Here is a 19195-nt window from a genome sequence, read left to right as displayed (position 1 = left end):
TAATGGTTCATACTGGTGTCCAGTAGATACTTGCAACCTATAAGATTTCAAAAGTGTTCTATTGGTCCTTAATGGTATCCAATAGAAAAAACATGCCACCAATAGAAGAAAGCAAATCACCAATAGAGACCCACTAGGACCAGTACAGTTTCCATTAAAACCAATACAGACAGATTGACAAAACATAACACCAATAGAAGGAAGCAAATTGCCAACAGAGACCCACTAGGACCATTGCAGTTTCCATCAAAACCAATACAGTGCCCTTTCTAACCATTAAAACCATTAGTTATTCTGGAATGGTTTCTATTGTTTTTTTTAGCAGGGTATTGTGTCATATTTGTCGTTCAGCCAACAAGACTGTGTGAAACAGGCGACAGAACGGTGCTTCGGACAAGCGTTCTGTTCAAAACTTTGCATATTCCACAGTATGTTACGTTAGCCTACAAGCAATAGGCATTATAGGCCAGATATTAGAAAAATTTACCTAAAGTCGTATTTAAATCTTCAGTGTTGGGATGTCTACATATTTCTCTAAGGCATAGGCTACAGGTGCTTTGACTGTGTATTACTTCCATAATCCCCATCTTCACATCTTGTAGCCTACCCTGCAGCAAAGATAATGAACACTGATCTTATTCACATAATAATCCAAGATTAATTATAAAGATTAGATTGTATGTTTCTATTTATTTCACTGACATGGACTGTCAAAATTCTCTTCTTTTCAGTGTGTTTGAAAAATGGAGCAATTGGATGATTTGGAGTTGGAGGATGATCTTCAGGACACAGATAAACTTCTGCAGAATTTACATGTGGGTTATTGTTAAAAAATCATGCTTTCTATTTTTACGATAAAGTGCAGCTAAACCACATTGTTTCTAGTGAAATTGGACACTGCATGTTACTACAGTTTCAAACACTTAAAGGAGTAGTTCACTTAAAAAAAAACAACTTTTGCTGATAATTTACTCACCCCCATGTCATCCAAGAAGTCCACGTCTTTCTTTCTTCAGTCGAAAAGAAATTAAGGTTTTTGATGAAAACATTCCAGGATTTCTCCATATAATGGACTTCACTGGTAACCAAACGGTTCAAGGTCCAAATGACAGTTTCAGTGCAGCTTCAAAGGGCTTTAAACAAACCAGACGATGAATAAGGGTCTTATCTAGGACCCTTTGAGTCATGACTCGAAAAAACATTTGTTCATTTTGATGAACGAGTTTAAATAGGAGAGTCACGAACGCGCATCACAGAACAGAGCAAGGCGCATTTGTGCTTATAAAACTTAAACTTTTTAATTTATTTTTTAAATGACCGATTGTTTCGCTAAATAAGACCCTTATTCATTGTCTGGCGTCGTTTAAAGCCCTTTGAAGCTGCACTGAAACTGTCTCTTGGACCTTGAACCGTTTGGTTACCAGTAAAGTGCATTATATGGAGAAAAATCCTGGTATGTTTTCATCAAAAACCTTAATTTCTTTTCCACTGAAGAAAGAAAGACGTGGACATCTTGGATGACATGGGGCTGAGTAAATTATCAGCAAAAGTTTTTTTTAAAAGTGAACTACTCCTTTAAACCTCAAATATTAGCCTACACATTCATCACACAAACATTCATTTACACATTAGGCTATATGGAGTGTTGCATTTTACATCTTGTTAAATTGAGTAGAATGAGGCAGAGGCACAGAGGAAAGAAAACCCAGCGCCGGTCAAATGGAGGAAGAGAGATGGGCAAGGAAATCGTATTCCTCAAAGGCCATTTAGGAAAAAGCCACCTGGTCAGTATTACTACTCCTCTTGCCCCTTTTTAGATGTTTACCAAACAATTTCCATAAGGAAATATAATGCAACATTATTGTTATTTTCAGCACACCGCGGCCCCGCAAAGCGACAGAAGTGTCCAGGTAAAGGAAACAATTTCAATTATGCAAAAAGCATATGCTTGAAGTTGATGTTACGACTGCTTACATGTTCTTTACAGTAAATACTCTGTGAAAGACAATTTAAAACTGTCAGATTATTTAATTATTTGAACAAAAGTCAATATAATGTATAAACAGTATTTTTGTCGTTTTTCAATTAACTTGCCTGCAACTCTTTGCCTCCTGCTTAAAGAAATAGCATTCTTTTTTAGGGACAGTGCATTCCCAATGTGATGTACCAACTGATGTCAGTGTCAGCTTCACAGAAGGTACGTGTCTAAACACACACACACACACACACACACACACACACACACACACACACACACACACACACACACACACACACACACACAATAACTTGATGCTTGTTTAACATAAGACATTTTGTACAAAACAGTAAACTTTAAATTATCATGACAATTACTATATAGTGAAATCAATTACCCTTAAATACTAATATTAATTTTATAGTACCGGTAAATGAAATTTAACAGAATGATAACCATAATCGTAAATATATACAAACCGTGACTGTAAGGACAAATTAATTGGATAGAAACAAGGTAAAAAAATCAGTGTTTAGATGCTTTCTGAAGATCCCAAAGCTATCACTAGAGCGATGAGGATACATAATTTCACCAAGAAGGAATCACAAAACAGAGAAATTAGAAATTTAATTCTGGGGGAATAATATAAAAATATAGGAAGCCAATGTTGAGACAAACAGTGACAGTATTGCCTGGATAATTGTGCTTTCATCATAACACCAATAATGTTTACTGTTTTTGACAGTAACTCAATCCAAGGTACTTCGCAAGGAGCTTCTCGACCTGCTGGAGGTTGGTGTAGAGGATACACCTGAGACAACAGACAAAGACCCAACAGAATGGAACATTAGGAACACTCTGTCCGCAGAGAAATGGAAAGAGGCCAGGCCATCTCTCATTGATAGTATGCTGGCCAATGAGGACCCTCACCCACAGTCTGGATGCCAGTGTGGGAAACCAGCTGTGGTGAGGTGTATGGACTGCCTGCCTCTCCCATTACTTTGTTTAGACTGTGATTTAATTTTGCACTCTCGGTTTGTCTTGCACAACCGAGAACAATTAAATGGAGAGTTTTTGCAGCCTGTTCTTCATCAGCAAACAGGTACCCATTTAGAGTCCTTAATACATATCAGCCATGTTTTATTCCTGTCAAACTTTTTCAAAATCTATATAAAATCTACATATATTTACAGCTGCAGCAATGTTTTTTTTTTGTTTTTTTTTTGGGGGGGGGGGAATTACATTTTTTGAATGTTAGCATGGATGGTGCCTATTCAAAGGCCAGATCGTGTGTGCCACTGCTCAGGCAGCATCCATGTGTCACCTGGAAGGGTCGTGGCAGTCATAACTATGAATGGTAAGACATCTTGTCACATTATACATTAAAATCCTACAGAGTTATCCTTTAAGAATGCATTACTCTGGATTGCTCATCTGCTTACTCATTACAGTGTTACTGCCTGATTTCAAGTGGTGATGATGATGATGATGATGATGATGACAAAATAATAACAATAACAATAATGTCTTAGCACCCAAGGTCACTTATAAAAGGTGGGGTAGGGGAGGAGGGTTAAAGGCCAATGGCATCAGTGAAAAGTTGTGCATAAGGTGTTTTTCTACGTGCCCAGACTGGGAGAACAACTTTTGTGTAGTAGTAGGTTATTCCATGGAGTGGGACCAGCAATACAAAAGGCTCTATCCCCAAAGGTCCGCAGTCTGGTACGATGGATGGCAAGCTGATCATTGTTAGAGGATCACAGGGGCTGTGACTAGATTTGTGGGTGGAGGAGACCAGTAAGATACTGGGGTGCAAGTGTATGGATGGATTCATAGGTGAGTAGGAGGATTTTAAAGGTGATGTGGGATTGGCAGCCAGTTAAGTTGCATTACAATGGATGGGTGTGATATGCTGCTTGGGTTTTGTGCATGTTAGGATCCTGGCAGCCGTGCAATGACATCATTGCAATATAGGCCAGACAGGAGCTGTTGAAACAGTGAATGTGAGTTTCAATTTCAGAGTGCTCTTGAGAGTTTTTTTAGGTGGTAGTAGAAGGCAGATTTGGGTGATGTTTTTGTTATGTGACTGGACTGAGAGGGTGGGGTCAGCGATGGTCACCCAGGTATTCCAACTTCAGTGGACTTACTGCCTGGTTTTAGGTGTAAGTATGTTAATAAAAAAATAGGATGTTGTTTGGATCACAGTTGTTAAGTTGTAATTATATTATTGGAATCATGAAATCCATGATGATTACACAAACAGGCCTGTAATTTTTCACAATAACAGGTTTATCACTAAGTAGCAGTCTTCTCTCCACTGTAATGTTGGTGTTTCAATTTGTAATTTCAGCATAACTGAGTAGCTTTAACAATGCAAATAGAAACTGAATCAGTCTTCATTCAGAACGTTGACCAATTACACTTTGTAAAAAGTTTTTTACATCCAAAGAAGTATTGCCTTATTCTGGTGAGGTAAATGAAGTCAATTTTTTGAGGAAATGCTGTATTACTTCATTTGGATTCATTCTCTGTACAGGCCGCTACAACCTATCAATGCCAGTGGTGAGTTGCACCAGCTGTTGTGTCACATGGTCCATCTCCATCAAGGACATCCAGCGTGATGGATACTGGCCAGGCAGTGGTACCACAAACTTCTGCACGCTATATGCCACTGATATCTTTCAGTCATTTTATGACTTGAAGATGGCAGCACCAGGGGTCTCTCTGAAGGCATACTTAAGAATGCTTGATGCAAGGACTGTGCGCTTTGGAAGAGTGAGTGTTCATTTTACAAAATGCAATTTAGTTACATGCCTTCAATTTATCAACATTTATGTTGAGTTACAACACAACCTGCACAAATTAAATATCCCTGTATTTTGTTTGTCTTAAGACTGGCAAGATATCACCAGACACATTTTATAAAAGCTTCTTGGAATGGGTAGCCGTAAAATATGAAGTACGAAAGCTGTGTACGCCGCAGTTCTTCAATTGCCCCGCCTGCAGTCCAGAGATGCTTGCAGTATCAGTGGATGGTAATCGCAAGCTTTATAGATTCAAATCAAATTCAAGGTACGCTACATTGTGAATGACATGTCAGTTAACTAGTAGATTGTATGAACAGCACATGTAAAATGGAGAAATTGTATAATGAAAACAAAATCGTCTGTTTTTCAGCACTCAAGAGCCAGGACATTTTGATGATGTTTTTATTCAAAATGATGAGGAGGTAGCCAAGTTTGTTGAATACATCCACACACAAACAAAACATGTAAGTTCAAATATTTGTTTTTTGTCTCATTGCCGACATTATTGCTGGCACTACATTGTTCATTAATATTTGCTGTTAAAGGAGTAGTTCACTTTTAAAAAAAAAAACCTTTGCTTATAATTTACTCATCCCATGTCATCCAAGATGTCCATGTCTTTCTTTCTTCAGTGGAAAAGAAATTAAGGTTTTTGATGAAAACATTCCAGGATTTTTCTCCATATAATGCACATTACTGATAACCCAAACGGTTCAAGGTCCTAGAGACACTTTCAGTGCAAACTGCAAACTGTTCAAAGGGCTTTAAACGATTCCAGACGATGAATAAGGGTCTACTCAAGCGCAACGATCGCTCATTTAATAAATAAATAACACAGTTTAAGTTTTATAAGCTCAAATACTCGCCTTGCTCTCTTCTGTGACGCACGTTTGTGACTCTCCTGTTCGATCTCGTTCATCAAAATGAACTAATCTTTTTCAGAGTCAATTGGTTCATCAACGAACAAATTGACTCGGAATTAATTTTGATGAACGAGTTTGAACAGGAGAGTCTCGAACGTGCTTCGCAGTACAGAGCAAGGCGAGCATTTGAGCTTATAAAACTTAAACTTTGTTATTTTTTTTTTTTAAATGAGCTATTGTTTCGCTTGATAAGACCGTTATTCATCGTCTGGAATCGTTTAAAGCCCTTTGAACAGTTTGCAGTTTGCACTGAAAGTGTCTCTTGGACCTTGAACCGTTTGGTTAAGTAAAGTCCACTATATGGAGAAAAATGCTGGAATGTATTCATCAAAAACCTTAATTTCTTTTCCACTGAAGAAAGAAAGACATGGACATCTTGGATGGCATGGGGGTGAGTAAATTATCAGCAAAAGTTTTTTGAAAAGTGAACTAATCCTTTAATTAACACTTTAACATCAGTGGCAGGATTGAGAGGAAGGAGGCTTTAACTTCCCCAATTTACACGCATGTCTTTCCTTGCTTTGCTCTATTATATCAAAGGCTGTAAATAATTCAACGGCCAAATTATGATGTATGAGAAGACTTGTTGACAGTCATATGCCTTAAAGGGATTCATAAATCATGTCATGCTATTATAATCCTTGTATAGGCCTCTGGAAAGGGCTCATGTGGTTCTTCTACATGGACAGCAGCTAAGGAGTCCTCCAGAAAAAACTCTGGAAAATTGGATGAGGAGGGACTGGAAATAGCTGTCTGCCGCCATGGGGTCCTCCTTGGGGCACTGAACATGTTTAGAGGAGAGATTTTTGCTTACCCTCTCTTCCTCCAGAGGAAGTTAGCAGAAAGTAACCTGACAACAGCCAGCTGTATGTATCGCTCCGCCTAGCTCCACTCACATACATCTGGGACACCGCCATAGGCATTGCCTTTACTGAAGGCTGGGCCTTATCAAAACTCCTTGCATATGATTGGATAAGCCACTTGTCTGTCATCTTTATCAACGTGCTATTTCAACCAGTCACACCGAAGCTGACCCGTGACGCTGATGAGACCGACGCCGGAAAAAAAAAACTTTTTTTTTTTTTTTATGTGTTTGCGGCTCTAGTGCAGGGTTTCCCGCAGCGCTATCTTGGCGAGGCGGCCGCGGAAAACATGTCGTCCACCCCCCCCCCCCGCTCCGCGGAGAAAAAGTCATCCACCCCCCCCCCCCCCCCCGCGAGTCGCTCCGCCTCGCATAAGCAAATCCATGCGGGAAACACTGTAGTGGCACACCTTTTATTGACAGTGAGCTGACAGGAAGAGGGGGGAAGACAGGCGGCAAAGCGCCGCGGGTCGGAGTCGATCCCGGGCTGACCGCGTTGAGGACTAATAGGCCTCCCAATATGGTTAGCGCTAACCGCTAACCGCTCCGGGGCGCGTCCGCGTACGCGCCCCGGAAAACAAAACTTGCCAAATCCGGTCGGGAGAAGGGCGAAAACATGGTTTCCACCAACAAAAGCCTTCAGAGCCGTTCTCTGATGTTCTTTTAATGAAACAATATCAGATAGATTGGACAACACGGAGGAAATGGCAGCATCAATGCTAACGCTTGCTTCCTCGATGCGAGCCGCCATTGTTGTTGGAATCTCACGGTGGCTTCTCCACTACGTCACATCCATGAAACACCCGCCCTGCGTCCTGATTGGCCAGACCAAAAATTTGGTTGGGGAAATCATTTTCAATGAGCCGTGTCCCAGATGTATGTGAGTGGAGCTAGGCGGAGCGATACATACAGCTGGCTGTTGTCAGGTTAAGCAGAAAGTGCCCCAGGAACAATCTCATTCCTGTGTTCAGATGTAGCCTGTAAATTTTTTCCTTATTTGGCTAAGGTGGTTCAGCAGTGTCCTGAGCACAGGAATCTGCTGTCCATGCGCCCCTTTCTTTCAGTTATGCATGCGAAGGCACACTCTGGGAAATGCGAGGTACATTTCAGCTTTACTGACTAATTTAGTAGGTGTACAATAGTTCATTTATAAACAACTTCTAATGTATCAACTTATTAGATCAAATGGGGAGGTGCGTTCCAGGAAGGTGCGGGTTCAACTATCGGAGAAGAGGTTGAACAGGTAAACAGTTTCCTGTCTAGGGCAGCCATCACCACAAAGTACATGTCTAAAGCAGGTATGTGGGAGTGGCTAGATATGTGTGTGTCTGTGTACTGTTCATAAGTACAATGGAATAGTTTATTTTCCAGAAAAAAGCTGGAAAGATTATCTGTAATCTACTTCTTTTTTAATTTAGGACGAAAAGACATGCTTACCCTCTTGGCGTTAGGGTGGAATGAAAGGAAGTTGGAAAACCTGAGTCACACTTTAAGCCAGAGATACTTAAAGGTTAATTTTTCAAAAAATGTTATTGTCATAATGAACTCAAACAACATTCATACAAATGGGATTGATTGATTGTTTTTGTAGTTGTTGTTGTCTTTTCTAATTATTAGACTGTAAGGATACTCAAAGAAGATCTGGACAGCCTGAATGCTGCAAAAAAGGAGCTTGGCATTGATGATGACACAGTGCAGCTGTGGGTGGCTGATGTGCAGAAGTGGGCAGAGGGTAAGTTTGCATATTTAAAAATTTTCATCATAGAACCCTGCACATTGACAACTAATTATGCTAAATTTCAGCATTGTAGCACACACTGTATATCAATGTGCTTATCAACATTCCTGGAGTTGTATTGCTAAGCCAACTGCAACAATGTTTTTGTTGTATCCACACAGAGCTTTTCTGGTTAAATAAAGGTTAAAAAAAAGTATAATTTAATTGATTATTGCTCACCTTCTAAAGTGGACAATGTGTGCTTAAAATTACTGTGCAAAATGGCCGATTCTTACCTAGCATTGTAGCTTACTGGGAGCACTGGCCATTAGCTACAGCTTCTCCAGTTCAGTAGCACCGATTTTGGTTGTGTATTTCCTATCAACCTGGCCACGATCAAGATCTATTTAGAAATTGGCCCGTTTTCTCCTTTTAATTACTTGCTAATTGTATTTGAGTGATTGTCATTTCATGCATATACTGAGTAATATAATTCTAATTTAGAAACTGATCAAAGTGATGGTAGCCTTGGTGCACTACAGGCACGGATAGAGGAGCTGGCTGTCCTCGTCAAAGTACGCAGCCTAAACCTTTACAAACAAACAGGTATTTCACAGTTACATACACCTATATTTAGGTTCTTATTAATTCTATTCAATTCTAATGTTTCTGTTCCTAACCATACACACTGTGACCTTTTAGGAAATGTACATTGTACCTATGCAGCTAATGGAGCCTTGTCCAGTTTATCTATAGCAATACACGTGAAATCTGAATCAACTTTAAAAAAAAAATTCTGTGACATTTTTTTTTTCAGATAGCAACAAGAGGCGACATAATATACGAAGAGTCATTTTAAAAGACAAAAAACGCCTGGCAGCAGCTATTGCTGAGTACAATCATCTGGCTGAACCGTCTGGACAAATTGTGTCCACTGATGGCATTATCCAGACTGACACGTGGCCTTGGCGAAGTGAAAGTAAGTTCTCTTTTTTATATATATATAATATATAAAGAAAAACATTTACGTTCTGCCTCATTGTGCAATATTGGTTTCTCTCAGGGTTTCCATGCTCATGTAAACCTTAGAGCTATGTCGCAGAAATGTCAAAATCCAATCTTGATATTGTTTATCTTGACATCAATCACATTGCACAGGACTCCTTTGAAAACTAGATGTAATATCTCAATGGGACTCACCTGGAAAAATATATTATAAATATAAACATGTTCTATACATCATAACTCCACTTTCACCTTTTGCAGACCTTCACACCAAAAGGATGGTATTTGATAAGTTTATGGCTGTGCAACGCCTGAAGGAGGAAGAAGTAATCCTCTGTAAGGAAATGCTGCAACACTGGATAGCACTAAAGACACAATACTTGACACTGGGAGCCCTTTCTTCAAACTGTAAGCACATCTATGTCTGTGTCACTGTTTATTTGTATTTGAAGTGTCTGCAATAACTGCAATATACACTTTCACCTAAATACAGTTTTGCAGGAGTGAGTATGTTTGGTGTAGATTCTCATTTCCGTGATTACAGCAATTAACTAGGCAGTCTAGAATGCATGTGCACACTAACAAATGTTATTGACTTCATTAATGATTTATCGTTGTGTTTTTGCAGCCTCTCTTGTTGACCTCTCTGAGGATGCCCAAAAAGGACTGCAGTGTCTGGTTCATAAGAGGCTCAGCAAACTGAAAGCAGAAATGCGTTTAGTCAAGGGCCATTACAACACTATCCTGAATGATAACTCACACCTGGAGATGGAGTTGGAAGAACCCCCACCCCCACACACACATAAAAACACACACACACACACACACACACACACACACACACACACACAAACACAAACACAAACACACACACACACACAGACAGACACCCACACACACCATTTCCTCCCCCCACACACAATTTACCAATTACTGCTACTTTGTAATTGTTGTACCACACTGCTTGTGTCGATAAAGACATATACATTGTGGCCTGTAACCTGATTACCGGTATCTACTCTTTTAATTCTATTTTAAGACTTTGTTTGTATTTATATAATTATGTATGATATGTCATTGTGATCCTTCTGATCTTTATTTGTATGACCTGTGACTACTTAATTTTCTTTCCTTTTTTGTAACATTCAATATATTCTGGAATGACAATAAAGCATCTTTTTTATTTTCTTCTGTTTATTGAGTTTCATAAACTGGGGAGGTGGAGTTATAGGTGGGGGGTGGGGTGTAAGCAATGAAGCTTCTGATCTCACTGATTTCTTTATATGCAGATAATTACTGGAGAATAGACAAGTGTCAACCTTTGTTGGTTCTTTATGTTATTCACATTAACTAACTCAATCCATTTATCCCATATGTAGGCCTTTGCTGATGGTATGAAATAACTGACATGGCCCCATATAAAAGGCTTTTGTCACCTATTAACCAAAGCTTAGTAAATTTTGAAGTGAAATTAATTCATACATTCGGAGATCAATATGTGGTGGGTGTTGGTATTAGTTTTGATAGCGGGTGTTACCTTATTGAGCTTTGTCTTGCCTGTGCAATTGATGTATTTGTAAACATAGGGTTAGTATTTCTAACTACCATCTCATAGACCTATTAAATTTAGCATGTAACAAAAGTATGACAGAAAAAAATTCTAATGTGTATTCTAATATGTGTCACAAGCTGATGTTTCATAAAAAACGGTGTTGCTTATTGAGGCCTGTCTGGCCTATATGGGTGACAGAATGGTGATTTCTGGCTTCTCAGAGTTGCCACAGCTGGTGAGATCAGTGAAAATGGTTAATTTCAGCACAACACACATGTACATCAATCAGCCACTACATTATGACCACCTGTCTAATATTGTAGTGTAGTTTACCCTTTGGCTGCCAAAACAGCCCTAACATAGTCTCAACAAGACCTCTGTTAGGATATCAACAAGGTCAAGTGGAACGAGCTGTTTATCCCGGCACATATCTATCAGATACCACCCCGGAGGTGACACAGCTTCCCTGCTGATGTCACAGTTTGGATGTGTACCGCCCTTGTATGGGTGTGTCCCGAGATCCCTTTATAATGTTTGTGTGATGAGCACTCGAGGCCTCCTGCCGATCAGGGGCCCATCAGCGCTGGTGTGACTGTAACTATTTCTCTGTCCTTACGTAGATAAAATATAACTAAAAGCATACTTGTCTGTTTTATGCGTCCTACATTCAAGGTAATAAGTAAGTGGGGGTCGCCTGACTGGGTAAAACGAGCTGGGTCCACCGAGGGTGCTTCACCGTAGACACGGCACGGTGAAACAGTAACACCTCTTAAGGTGTGTTGTGGTATCTGTCACCAAGACATTAGCAGCAGATCCTTTAACTCCTGTAAATTGTGAGGACGAACCTCCATAGATTGGACTTGTGTCCAGCACATCCCACAGATGTTCGATTGGATTGATTTATTTCTGTGGAAATTTGAGGCCATGTCAACACATTGAACTCATTGTTGTTTCCTCAAACCATTCCTGAATGATTTTTTTTTGCGGCATTATCCTGCTGAACGAGGCCACTGCCATTAGGGAATACTGTTTCCATGAAAGTGTGTACATGGTCTGAAACCATGCTTAGGGAGGTGGTACATGTCAAAGTAACATCCACATGAATGGCGGCGGACCCAAGGTTTAGCTGCAAAACATTGCCCAAAGCATCACACTACCTCCACAGGCTTGCCTTATGTCCATAGTGCATCCTGGTGCCATTTGTTGTTCAGGTCAACGATGCACATGCATCCGGCCATCCACGTGGTGTATTGCCCATTGTTGCCATTTTTGGCAGTGAACAGGTCAGCATGGGCTGTGACCATCACCTATAGATGTGATTTGACATGAATTGGGACATTTCAACTTCCTCATTGACCTATACTTTGCTATATTGTATATTGGTGAATCAAAATTACGGCTGATACCTTTTGATGTGTAGGCCTACTTAAAAAATCTAAGTGTAGCCTGTTGAAATAGCCGCCTGAGCTGAAACCCAGAGGGCCAGATCAGGCCTGCTATCTCTCTGATATGAGACTTTTATTAAACTTAATGCTGCAAACTATCCTCAGGAAGGAAGAGGCCACAAAATCGGACATGGAAGTTGGGTATGGAGGAGGATATGACAGCAGTACCTACATGATCTGTACATGTTTGCTTGTGGGTATAGTAGAAAGGCCAAGGAATTACAAGTGCATGAAAATGCAACCTATGATGTAAAATATAATACAGAGTAAAAACAGATAATGCAGGGATAGTTAAAATGGTTTAATTGTAATTTAAGTGCCTCACAATTCTTTACTGGTGGAGCATTGACAGTCTTTGCAGTTCTTGCTGGAACTTATGGGATCCTTTAAGCACTTTGTATTCAGTTCAGATGTTCTGGAGTCATCGAAGTGCTTTGGGGATTATTCGAGGAACTTTAATGATACAAACGGTTATTGTAAGATCTTTTGACATTTAAGTGGTTCCTGGAAGATCTCTTATGTTAAAGCCAGCATCTGAAGGAACCCAATGGTTCTGTGCAGCCAGAATATAATTATTATTATTATGCTATTATTACTATTATACTTAAGTTTGATTCAGTAGGCCTATACTTAGGCTTACATTTATTTAGTATAGGCCTATTGATTCATTTAAACCTTCAACAACAACAACAACAATAACAAAATAACAAACACACTATATATATATATACATATATATATATATATATATATATATATATATATATATATATATATATATATATATAGTGTGTTTGTTATTTTGTTATTGTTGTTGTATAATATATATATATAAGAAGAAGCAGGAGGAGAAAAGTTTTATTCCGTCAAGAAGCTGCTGCTATTTCTCTACTGTCATCATTCTGTGATCCTCGCGCTGCTCGCGCGCAACAAAGCTCGGCCTATGAGCTCGGCTGATCATCATCGGATTTGAAAGTAACGGCTCCAGTATCAAAGCCTAGCCTGCTGCAGCTTCCGCCGTTAGTTCGGCTATCCGTTACAAGGTTTGTAAACTCGCCAAAGAAATATAAATACAGACCTCTCAACTTTTATCAAAAGTTAGGAGTAAGATTATGCTAATTTGGGGGCGGGGCTTGTTTGGGGGCGGGGCTAACCGGACCCTGGAAGAGCCGATGGAGTCAACTCCATCTCATTTTTATCCCACCAGACAATGAAGTAGACATGTATTACTTGTGTTAAAAAGAGAAAGAGACATATTAATACTTTATTGTTCAGTTAATGGATTAAAACATAAATAATACACAATTGTTCAAATAATACTGAATAAAATTAAGTAGATTTTAATTATTGACCGAATTATTATACTGTTACACATTCATCTATGGGTTGTTTATCATTGTAAATCTATAACCTGATTGGTGAATCAGGCTGAGTTTCATCAAGCCTTTATGATCCCCTCAGCAGCAACACTGAAGCACACAGAGGTTTCCACTGCGTCTTTACGCACGATCCTGCTGCTGATGTGTCCCTCCTTTCAGCTCAATGCACTTCTAGACTGTTACAGTTTATAACATTCTCATCACCTTTCACAGCGACAGGTTTCTCAGTCAGTCGCCGCGCTGATCAGACAAATCTCTATTGCTCTCGTCAGTGCGCTCTGGGCGCACTGACGCCCAGAAAGCACCTGCTCCGAGGGAAAGGAGGGGAGGGAGAGGAGCAAGCGCGGAGGCACAGAAATACGGTGCATGTAGTTACAAAATGCAGAATTAATAAAAACGAAACTTATAAACAGACCAAGTGGCGTTTTAAACTGCATCTGGTTAGCAGAACTGTTTTTATGATCAGCGTGCAGCCATGACTGGTTCTGAATGGACCGGTCATCTTGCAGCAGCTCTCCCTCCGCCCCCTCCCCTCCTGTGTACGCGGTACAGGACCTTACCGGCTTATTTTCACCACTGTTAAGACTAAAATTATTCATAACTCTGATCACTCTTCCTGCTGCTCTGTTAACACGAACTGCAGCAGGAATTACTGATGGCCACAAGTTGTGAAAGAAGCTGAAACAGCTCAGCAGAAGGCGGAGTTTTGTCGTCCGCAGCCCAGATGGGCTTTGTGATTTTTATACGTGAAAAATGCCATGTTTGCGTGTGAAATGTCTTGTGTTGCGTGTGAGCGTGTGAAGTTAGTGAAATGCGTGTGTCACACGGTCAATGCGTGAGAGTTGAGAGCTATGATAAATACCATCTAACGTTACTCACTATATATTCAAACACATATACTAAATGTATTATATATATATATATATATTTCTACGTTTTGACAGTGTTTACCACTCGTTTATTGCACAGTTAACGTTATGTGGTATGAATGTTTTAGCCGCGATGCTAACTAATCTATTTAACACATGAAAACATTGACTTATTGTTTTAGATTGTTTAAGTCATTTAATTCAACGTATTCTGTACAACTGTCTTCATATTGCTGATATAACTAATTAATAGCTGATTCCTGCTGTCGTCATTGGGGTTTATTATGAATAACACAAGTGGTAGCAAAACGTTAGTTTGGTCTGTTTTTGTTTAACGTTAACTTTTACTACAGATGCCCTCCTCATTTTCTCAAATACTATTTTAAAGCCCTTTACGGGCCAATAAATATTATGTTGTGAATGGATATAATCAGCTTTGTTCTTTTCTTTCCCTAGAACAACCAGCACATTTCTAAAATAATCTGAAAATTTTCTTATACCTTAATCATTTGCATTTGAATATACGACATTTGACAAAAAAGCTATTAATATGGCTTCAGAAGAATTACAACACAACTCATAACACAGGAGATGTGGCCTCTCTTTTTTCCTCCATATTTTTTTAGGATCTTTTCTGTGACATATTTGGAGCTTAACAGAATATCCATCTTTACTTAAAGTGTTGCATTGAATTTAACTGAACTAGATAATTGTACATAAATTATTTATTTTCATGTGTCATGAATTATAAAAAAATAAAAAACTGCTTATGAACACATGCAGTGAAAGTGAACGGTGACTTGGGTTGTATTATGCCCGACTCCGAGATCTACTTTTGGGTTCCACAGACAGAAAGTCAAACAGGTTTGGAATGTCACAAGGCTGAGGAAAGAATTTTAAGTTCACAACTATCACTTTAATAACATTACTAACCGTATTTTTTGTCCTTTGCAGGGACCTCGGTAAGCTGAAATACAAGTTTCAACAAGAGTAAAAACCCTCCTGTAGACCTGAATGCCTGGACCATCCACCAGAAAAGAGGAAAAACAAACGGAAAATGAAGCTGCTGCATCCAATGTGGCAAAGTGAAGAACCGCAAAAGGCTCCTCCAGGAACCGTTTATTTTTACAGGTCTATTTTCTAAAAGCCTATTGCTTTCTTTCAACAATAACATAAAAAACATGTAGATGTAATGATTTTAATGTATTGAAACATTCAAAGTATAAAAGAAAATATCCAAATCAATTAACAAAATTGACATGAATACATTTTTATTTCGGATCTGACCAACAATTGCAATATAAAAATACCAAAAAACTTTTTTATTAATTTTTGAGAAGATGAAACACAAAAAAATAAAATATTTAATTAATAGATCATTTATATTGTTCTGCTGGCTCCCACGAGTCAGGCCATTCTTTCCCACTGTCCAAAAAGTAATGAGAAAAATGTTATTAATAGGACAACTGAAACACTTACATTGAAAACAAATACAAAACTATGTATTGGTCCTTTAGAACTGATGAAAATATATCTGAGAGTGAATGTCCAAATAGACAAATTAAAAATGACCTCATTGACGGTCATATAGTCTGTATGTACATCTGGGTAACATTTTATTTTACGGTGTCCTTGTTACATATGTTACATGTACTTAATGTAGTAATAACAGTAAATGATGCATAATTACATGTAACTAACCCTCCACCAAACCCTAATCCTACCCTAACCATATAGTAAGTACATGTTAACTATTATTACTCAGTACTTAAATATATAATTAAACTGTAACAATGACACCTTAAAATAAAGTGTGACATCTGTTTACAGGGTAGGACTTACCATTTTGTGCAAGATGTCCATTTCACCCTGACTTCTTCTTTTCCCTGAAAATAGATGAAACAAGGAAACGATAATTTTAAACATATTTGCAAGAGCACAACATGCAGAACATGCAAGTGGAAAGGATTGCGCTCAAAAGTGGTCGCTTTATTCTAAAACAGGGTACAAAATACATACATTTTTGCAGTGTTGTCAGTTAATTTATTCAGTTGAGTTCATTCATCTCTTTTTGCACGTCTTTCCAATGAATACTAACACCAGACGAGAATAGAATATTACAATAGTAGGCCTATCATAGTTATCAGATATTAAATCAAGGTCATTTTTGGCATTGTCACAGTGGGCTATATCCCATTTGGAAACCATTCTAGATTAAACGTGATTCAGCGACGACTAATATAATTTCATATGTAATATATTACATCTGTTTTGCTCAAAATCCTTGAGTAGTATTCTTTGAGAAGGAGTTAGTCGGTACCATCTGAGGGGAAAAAGTCTAGTCTCATAGTCATTTTTGGCAAGGTATACCACCCTATAGTAAGATAATAAGATAGCATTGCACTGATAGTAGCTTTTTGTGTGTTATCACCCTGTATATGTATATTATACACCTATGCAAGGATATATTACTAGTGAAGGGCACAGGTGAGGGGTGGAGGTAGGGATAATGAACAGAAGCACATGGCAAGTATAAATAAAGGAACACATGGAATAGGACACAGTAAGTTAACAAAGGTAACACAAGAGGTGCAGACATGATGGAACACAACACTAGCCAGGTAAGCAAAACCACGGCAAAACAAGACCCATTGAATTAGTCCTTGAAAAAGTATTCAGATCAGATGTGGAACAATATTGAGATTGTAAATACTACTGTAATATCGTCTGACACATTTCATTTGCTCAAAACCACTGTTGGTCGGCTTTAACCAAATCTTTAATTAACCTCAGCCTGACTCACCCAAATTTGTGTGTCTTACTTCGCTCTGGCCAAAGTTCACATGCACTGTCGTCAAAATATGCTCTCAACTTGCACCCTACATGTTTTACGAACAGTATGTTACTTTATTCTCTGAACTTAAATGAGAAATCCGCCAATTTTTTACACAGATCTCAGTTTCTCGAGGTCACCGAGTACTGTTGGTACGAAAAAAAAACGGAAACAATCGGTTTTGCCTATCTCGAGTTGCTACATCTAGCAGCTACAGCACTACACTCTGTGGGCATGTACATGGGGGATTGGGGGCTCATGGACATGACCCTAGAGTGTAGTGCTGTAGCTGCCTGGTTGGATTAGCTGTTGGCTATAGTAACTCGAGCAATTATCCCTTTGTCACAAGTTTCCCTTTTTTCGTACCGACAGTACTCAGTGACCGCGATAAACAGAGCTCTATGTGACAACTCGCTGGATTTCTCCATTAAAGGCACCCATAACAGTTTTTAGACCTTAACATAACGTTTCCAAAATCATTTCAGTGTCACATAACCTCATAACATGACGAACAGCACTTTGCCATTTTCTGACCTCAATATTATATTGGAGTTATGTTCATACTTTGTTGCAAAAGACTTTAGTTCAGTTATTCTTGTGCTTCTCAACTGTAACCGAGAGCAACATAGAAGTATGCAACTTAGGTCTAAGAAAAAATACTTACACCAACAACACGCTTATCCACAATGTGGGAATAATTGTATATGGTCTGTTTGGCATGTTTTCTGCATTCTAAAAATGACAATAAAAAAGGTTAGACAAAGTCTATGTTGTTCAACAGGTCAAAAATTAAGCAGAGTTGCAAAAGTCTGGATTCAGAAACTGAACGTCCTCCCAAGTATTACACTTAACACAGGTGATTTCACGAATTAGCTTATTTACTTGCCTGAGAAGTGGTGGTGATAGCACTCAGCTGGTGTAGTAGCACTGAAGCCAGACTTTTACCACATTTAATTAGTTTAGCTGAAATCTGACCTTTAATTTTACGTTTTGAATTGCGTTTTGCAGGTGGTGGAGGAGGAGAGGACCCAGGTGGTGGAGGAGGAGAGAACACAGGTGGTGGAGGGAGAGAGGACACAGGAGCTGGAGGGAGAGAGGACACAGGTGCTGGAGGAGGAGAGGACACAGGTGGTGGAGGGAGAGAGGACACAGGAGCTGGAGGGAGAGAGGACACAGGAGCTGGAGGGAGAGAGGACACAGGTGCTGGAGGGAGTGAGGACACAGGTGGTGGAGGGAGTGAGGACACAGGTGGTGGAGGGAGAGAGGACACAGGAGCTGGAGGGAGAGAGGACACAGCATAAGGCAACATTATAAAGAAATAACCGTCAGTAGTTGTCACTGGCTGAGAAGTGGTGGTGATAGCACTCAGCTGGTGTAGTAGCACTGGAGCTAGACTTTTACCACATTTAATTAGTTTAGCTGAAATCTGACCTTTAATTTTACGTTTTGAATTGCGTTTTGCAGGTGGTGGAGGAGGAGAGGACCCAGGTGGTGGAGGAGGAGTGGACACAGGTGCTGGAGGGAGAGAGGACACAGGAGCTGGAGGGAGAGAGGACACAGCATAAGGCAACATTATAAAGAAATAACCGTCAGTAGTTGTCACTGGCTGAGAAGTGGTGGTGATAGCACTCAGCTGGTGTAGTAGCACTGGAGCTAGACTTTTACCACATTTAATTAGTTTAGCTGAAATCTGACCTTTAATTTTACGTTTTGAATTGCGCTTTGCAGGTGGTGGAGGAGGAGTGGACCCAGGTGGTGGAGGAGGAGAGGACACAGGTGCTGGAGGGAGAGAGGACACAGGTGCTGGAGGGAGAGAGGAATCAAC

General features: G+C 39.4%; 1 protein-coding gene and 2 long non-coding RNA genes across 3 annotated transcripts; all 3 read left to right on the top strand.

The window, feature by feature from the left end:
- The first annotated feature begins 307 nt into the window (after window positions 1–307).
- Window positions 308–2754, top strand: LOC118566081. Its single transcript, XR_004932780.1, has 5 exons — window positions 308–815; window positions 1676–1784; window positions 1875–1910; window positions 2141–2197; window positions 2724–2754. It is a non-coding gene; the product is annotated as an uncharacterized LOC118566081 (long non-coding RNA).
- A 16-nt stretch (window positions 2755–2770) lies between these two features.
- Window positions 2771–4957, top strand: LOC118566086. Its single transcript, XR_004932785.1, has 3 exons — window positions 2771–3335; window positions 4515–4753; window positions 4872–4957. It is a non-coding gene; the product is annotated as an uncharacterized LOC118566086 (long non-coding RNA).
- On the top strand, window positions 4953–15531 carry LOC118566231. The gene is made up of 11 exons (XM_036147666.1): window positions 4953–5050; window positions 5156–5249; window positions 7577–7669; window positions 7751–7868; window positions 7989–8080; window positions 8188–8302; window positions 8792–8893; window positions 9105–9266; window positions 9554–9700; window positions 9921–10065; window positions 15492–15531. Exons 1-11 carry the CDS (start codon window positions 4992–4994, stop codon window positions 15529–15531), a joined length of 1167 nt encoding a protein of 388 aa, XP_036003559.1. The 5' UTR covers window positions 4953–4991.
- The last annotated feature ends 3664 nt before the right edge of the window (window positions 15532–19195 follow it).

The sequence above is a fragment of the Fundulus heteroclitus genome, chromosome 15, assembly GCF_011125445.2.
Source record: "Fundulus heteroclitus isolate FHET01 chromosome 15, MU-UCD_Fhet_4.1, whole genome shotgun sequence".
Classification (NCBI taxonomy): domain Eukaryota; kingdom Metazoa; phylum Chordata; class Actinopteri; order Cyprinodontiformes; family Fundulidae; genus Fundulus; species Fundulus heteroclitus.
The sequence above is the reverse complement of the archived record's forward strand: the minus strand, read 5'-3'. Positions and strand labels throughout refer to the sequence as shown.

Coding starts and splice junctions, on each gene's coding strand:
- LOC118566231 (XM_036147666.1), top strand. CDS start 4,992: ATGCTTGCAGTATCAGTGGATGGTAATCGCAAGCTTTATAGATTCAAA. Junction 7,670..7,750: donor CACACTCTGGGAAATGCGAG/GTACATTTCAGC, acceptor TCAACTTATTAG/ATCAAATGGGGAGGTGCGTT. Junction 7,869..7,988: donor AAAGTACATGTCTAAAGCAG/GTATGTGGGAGT, acceptor TTTTTAATTTAG/GACGAAAAGACATGCTTACC.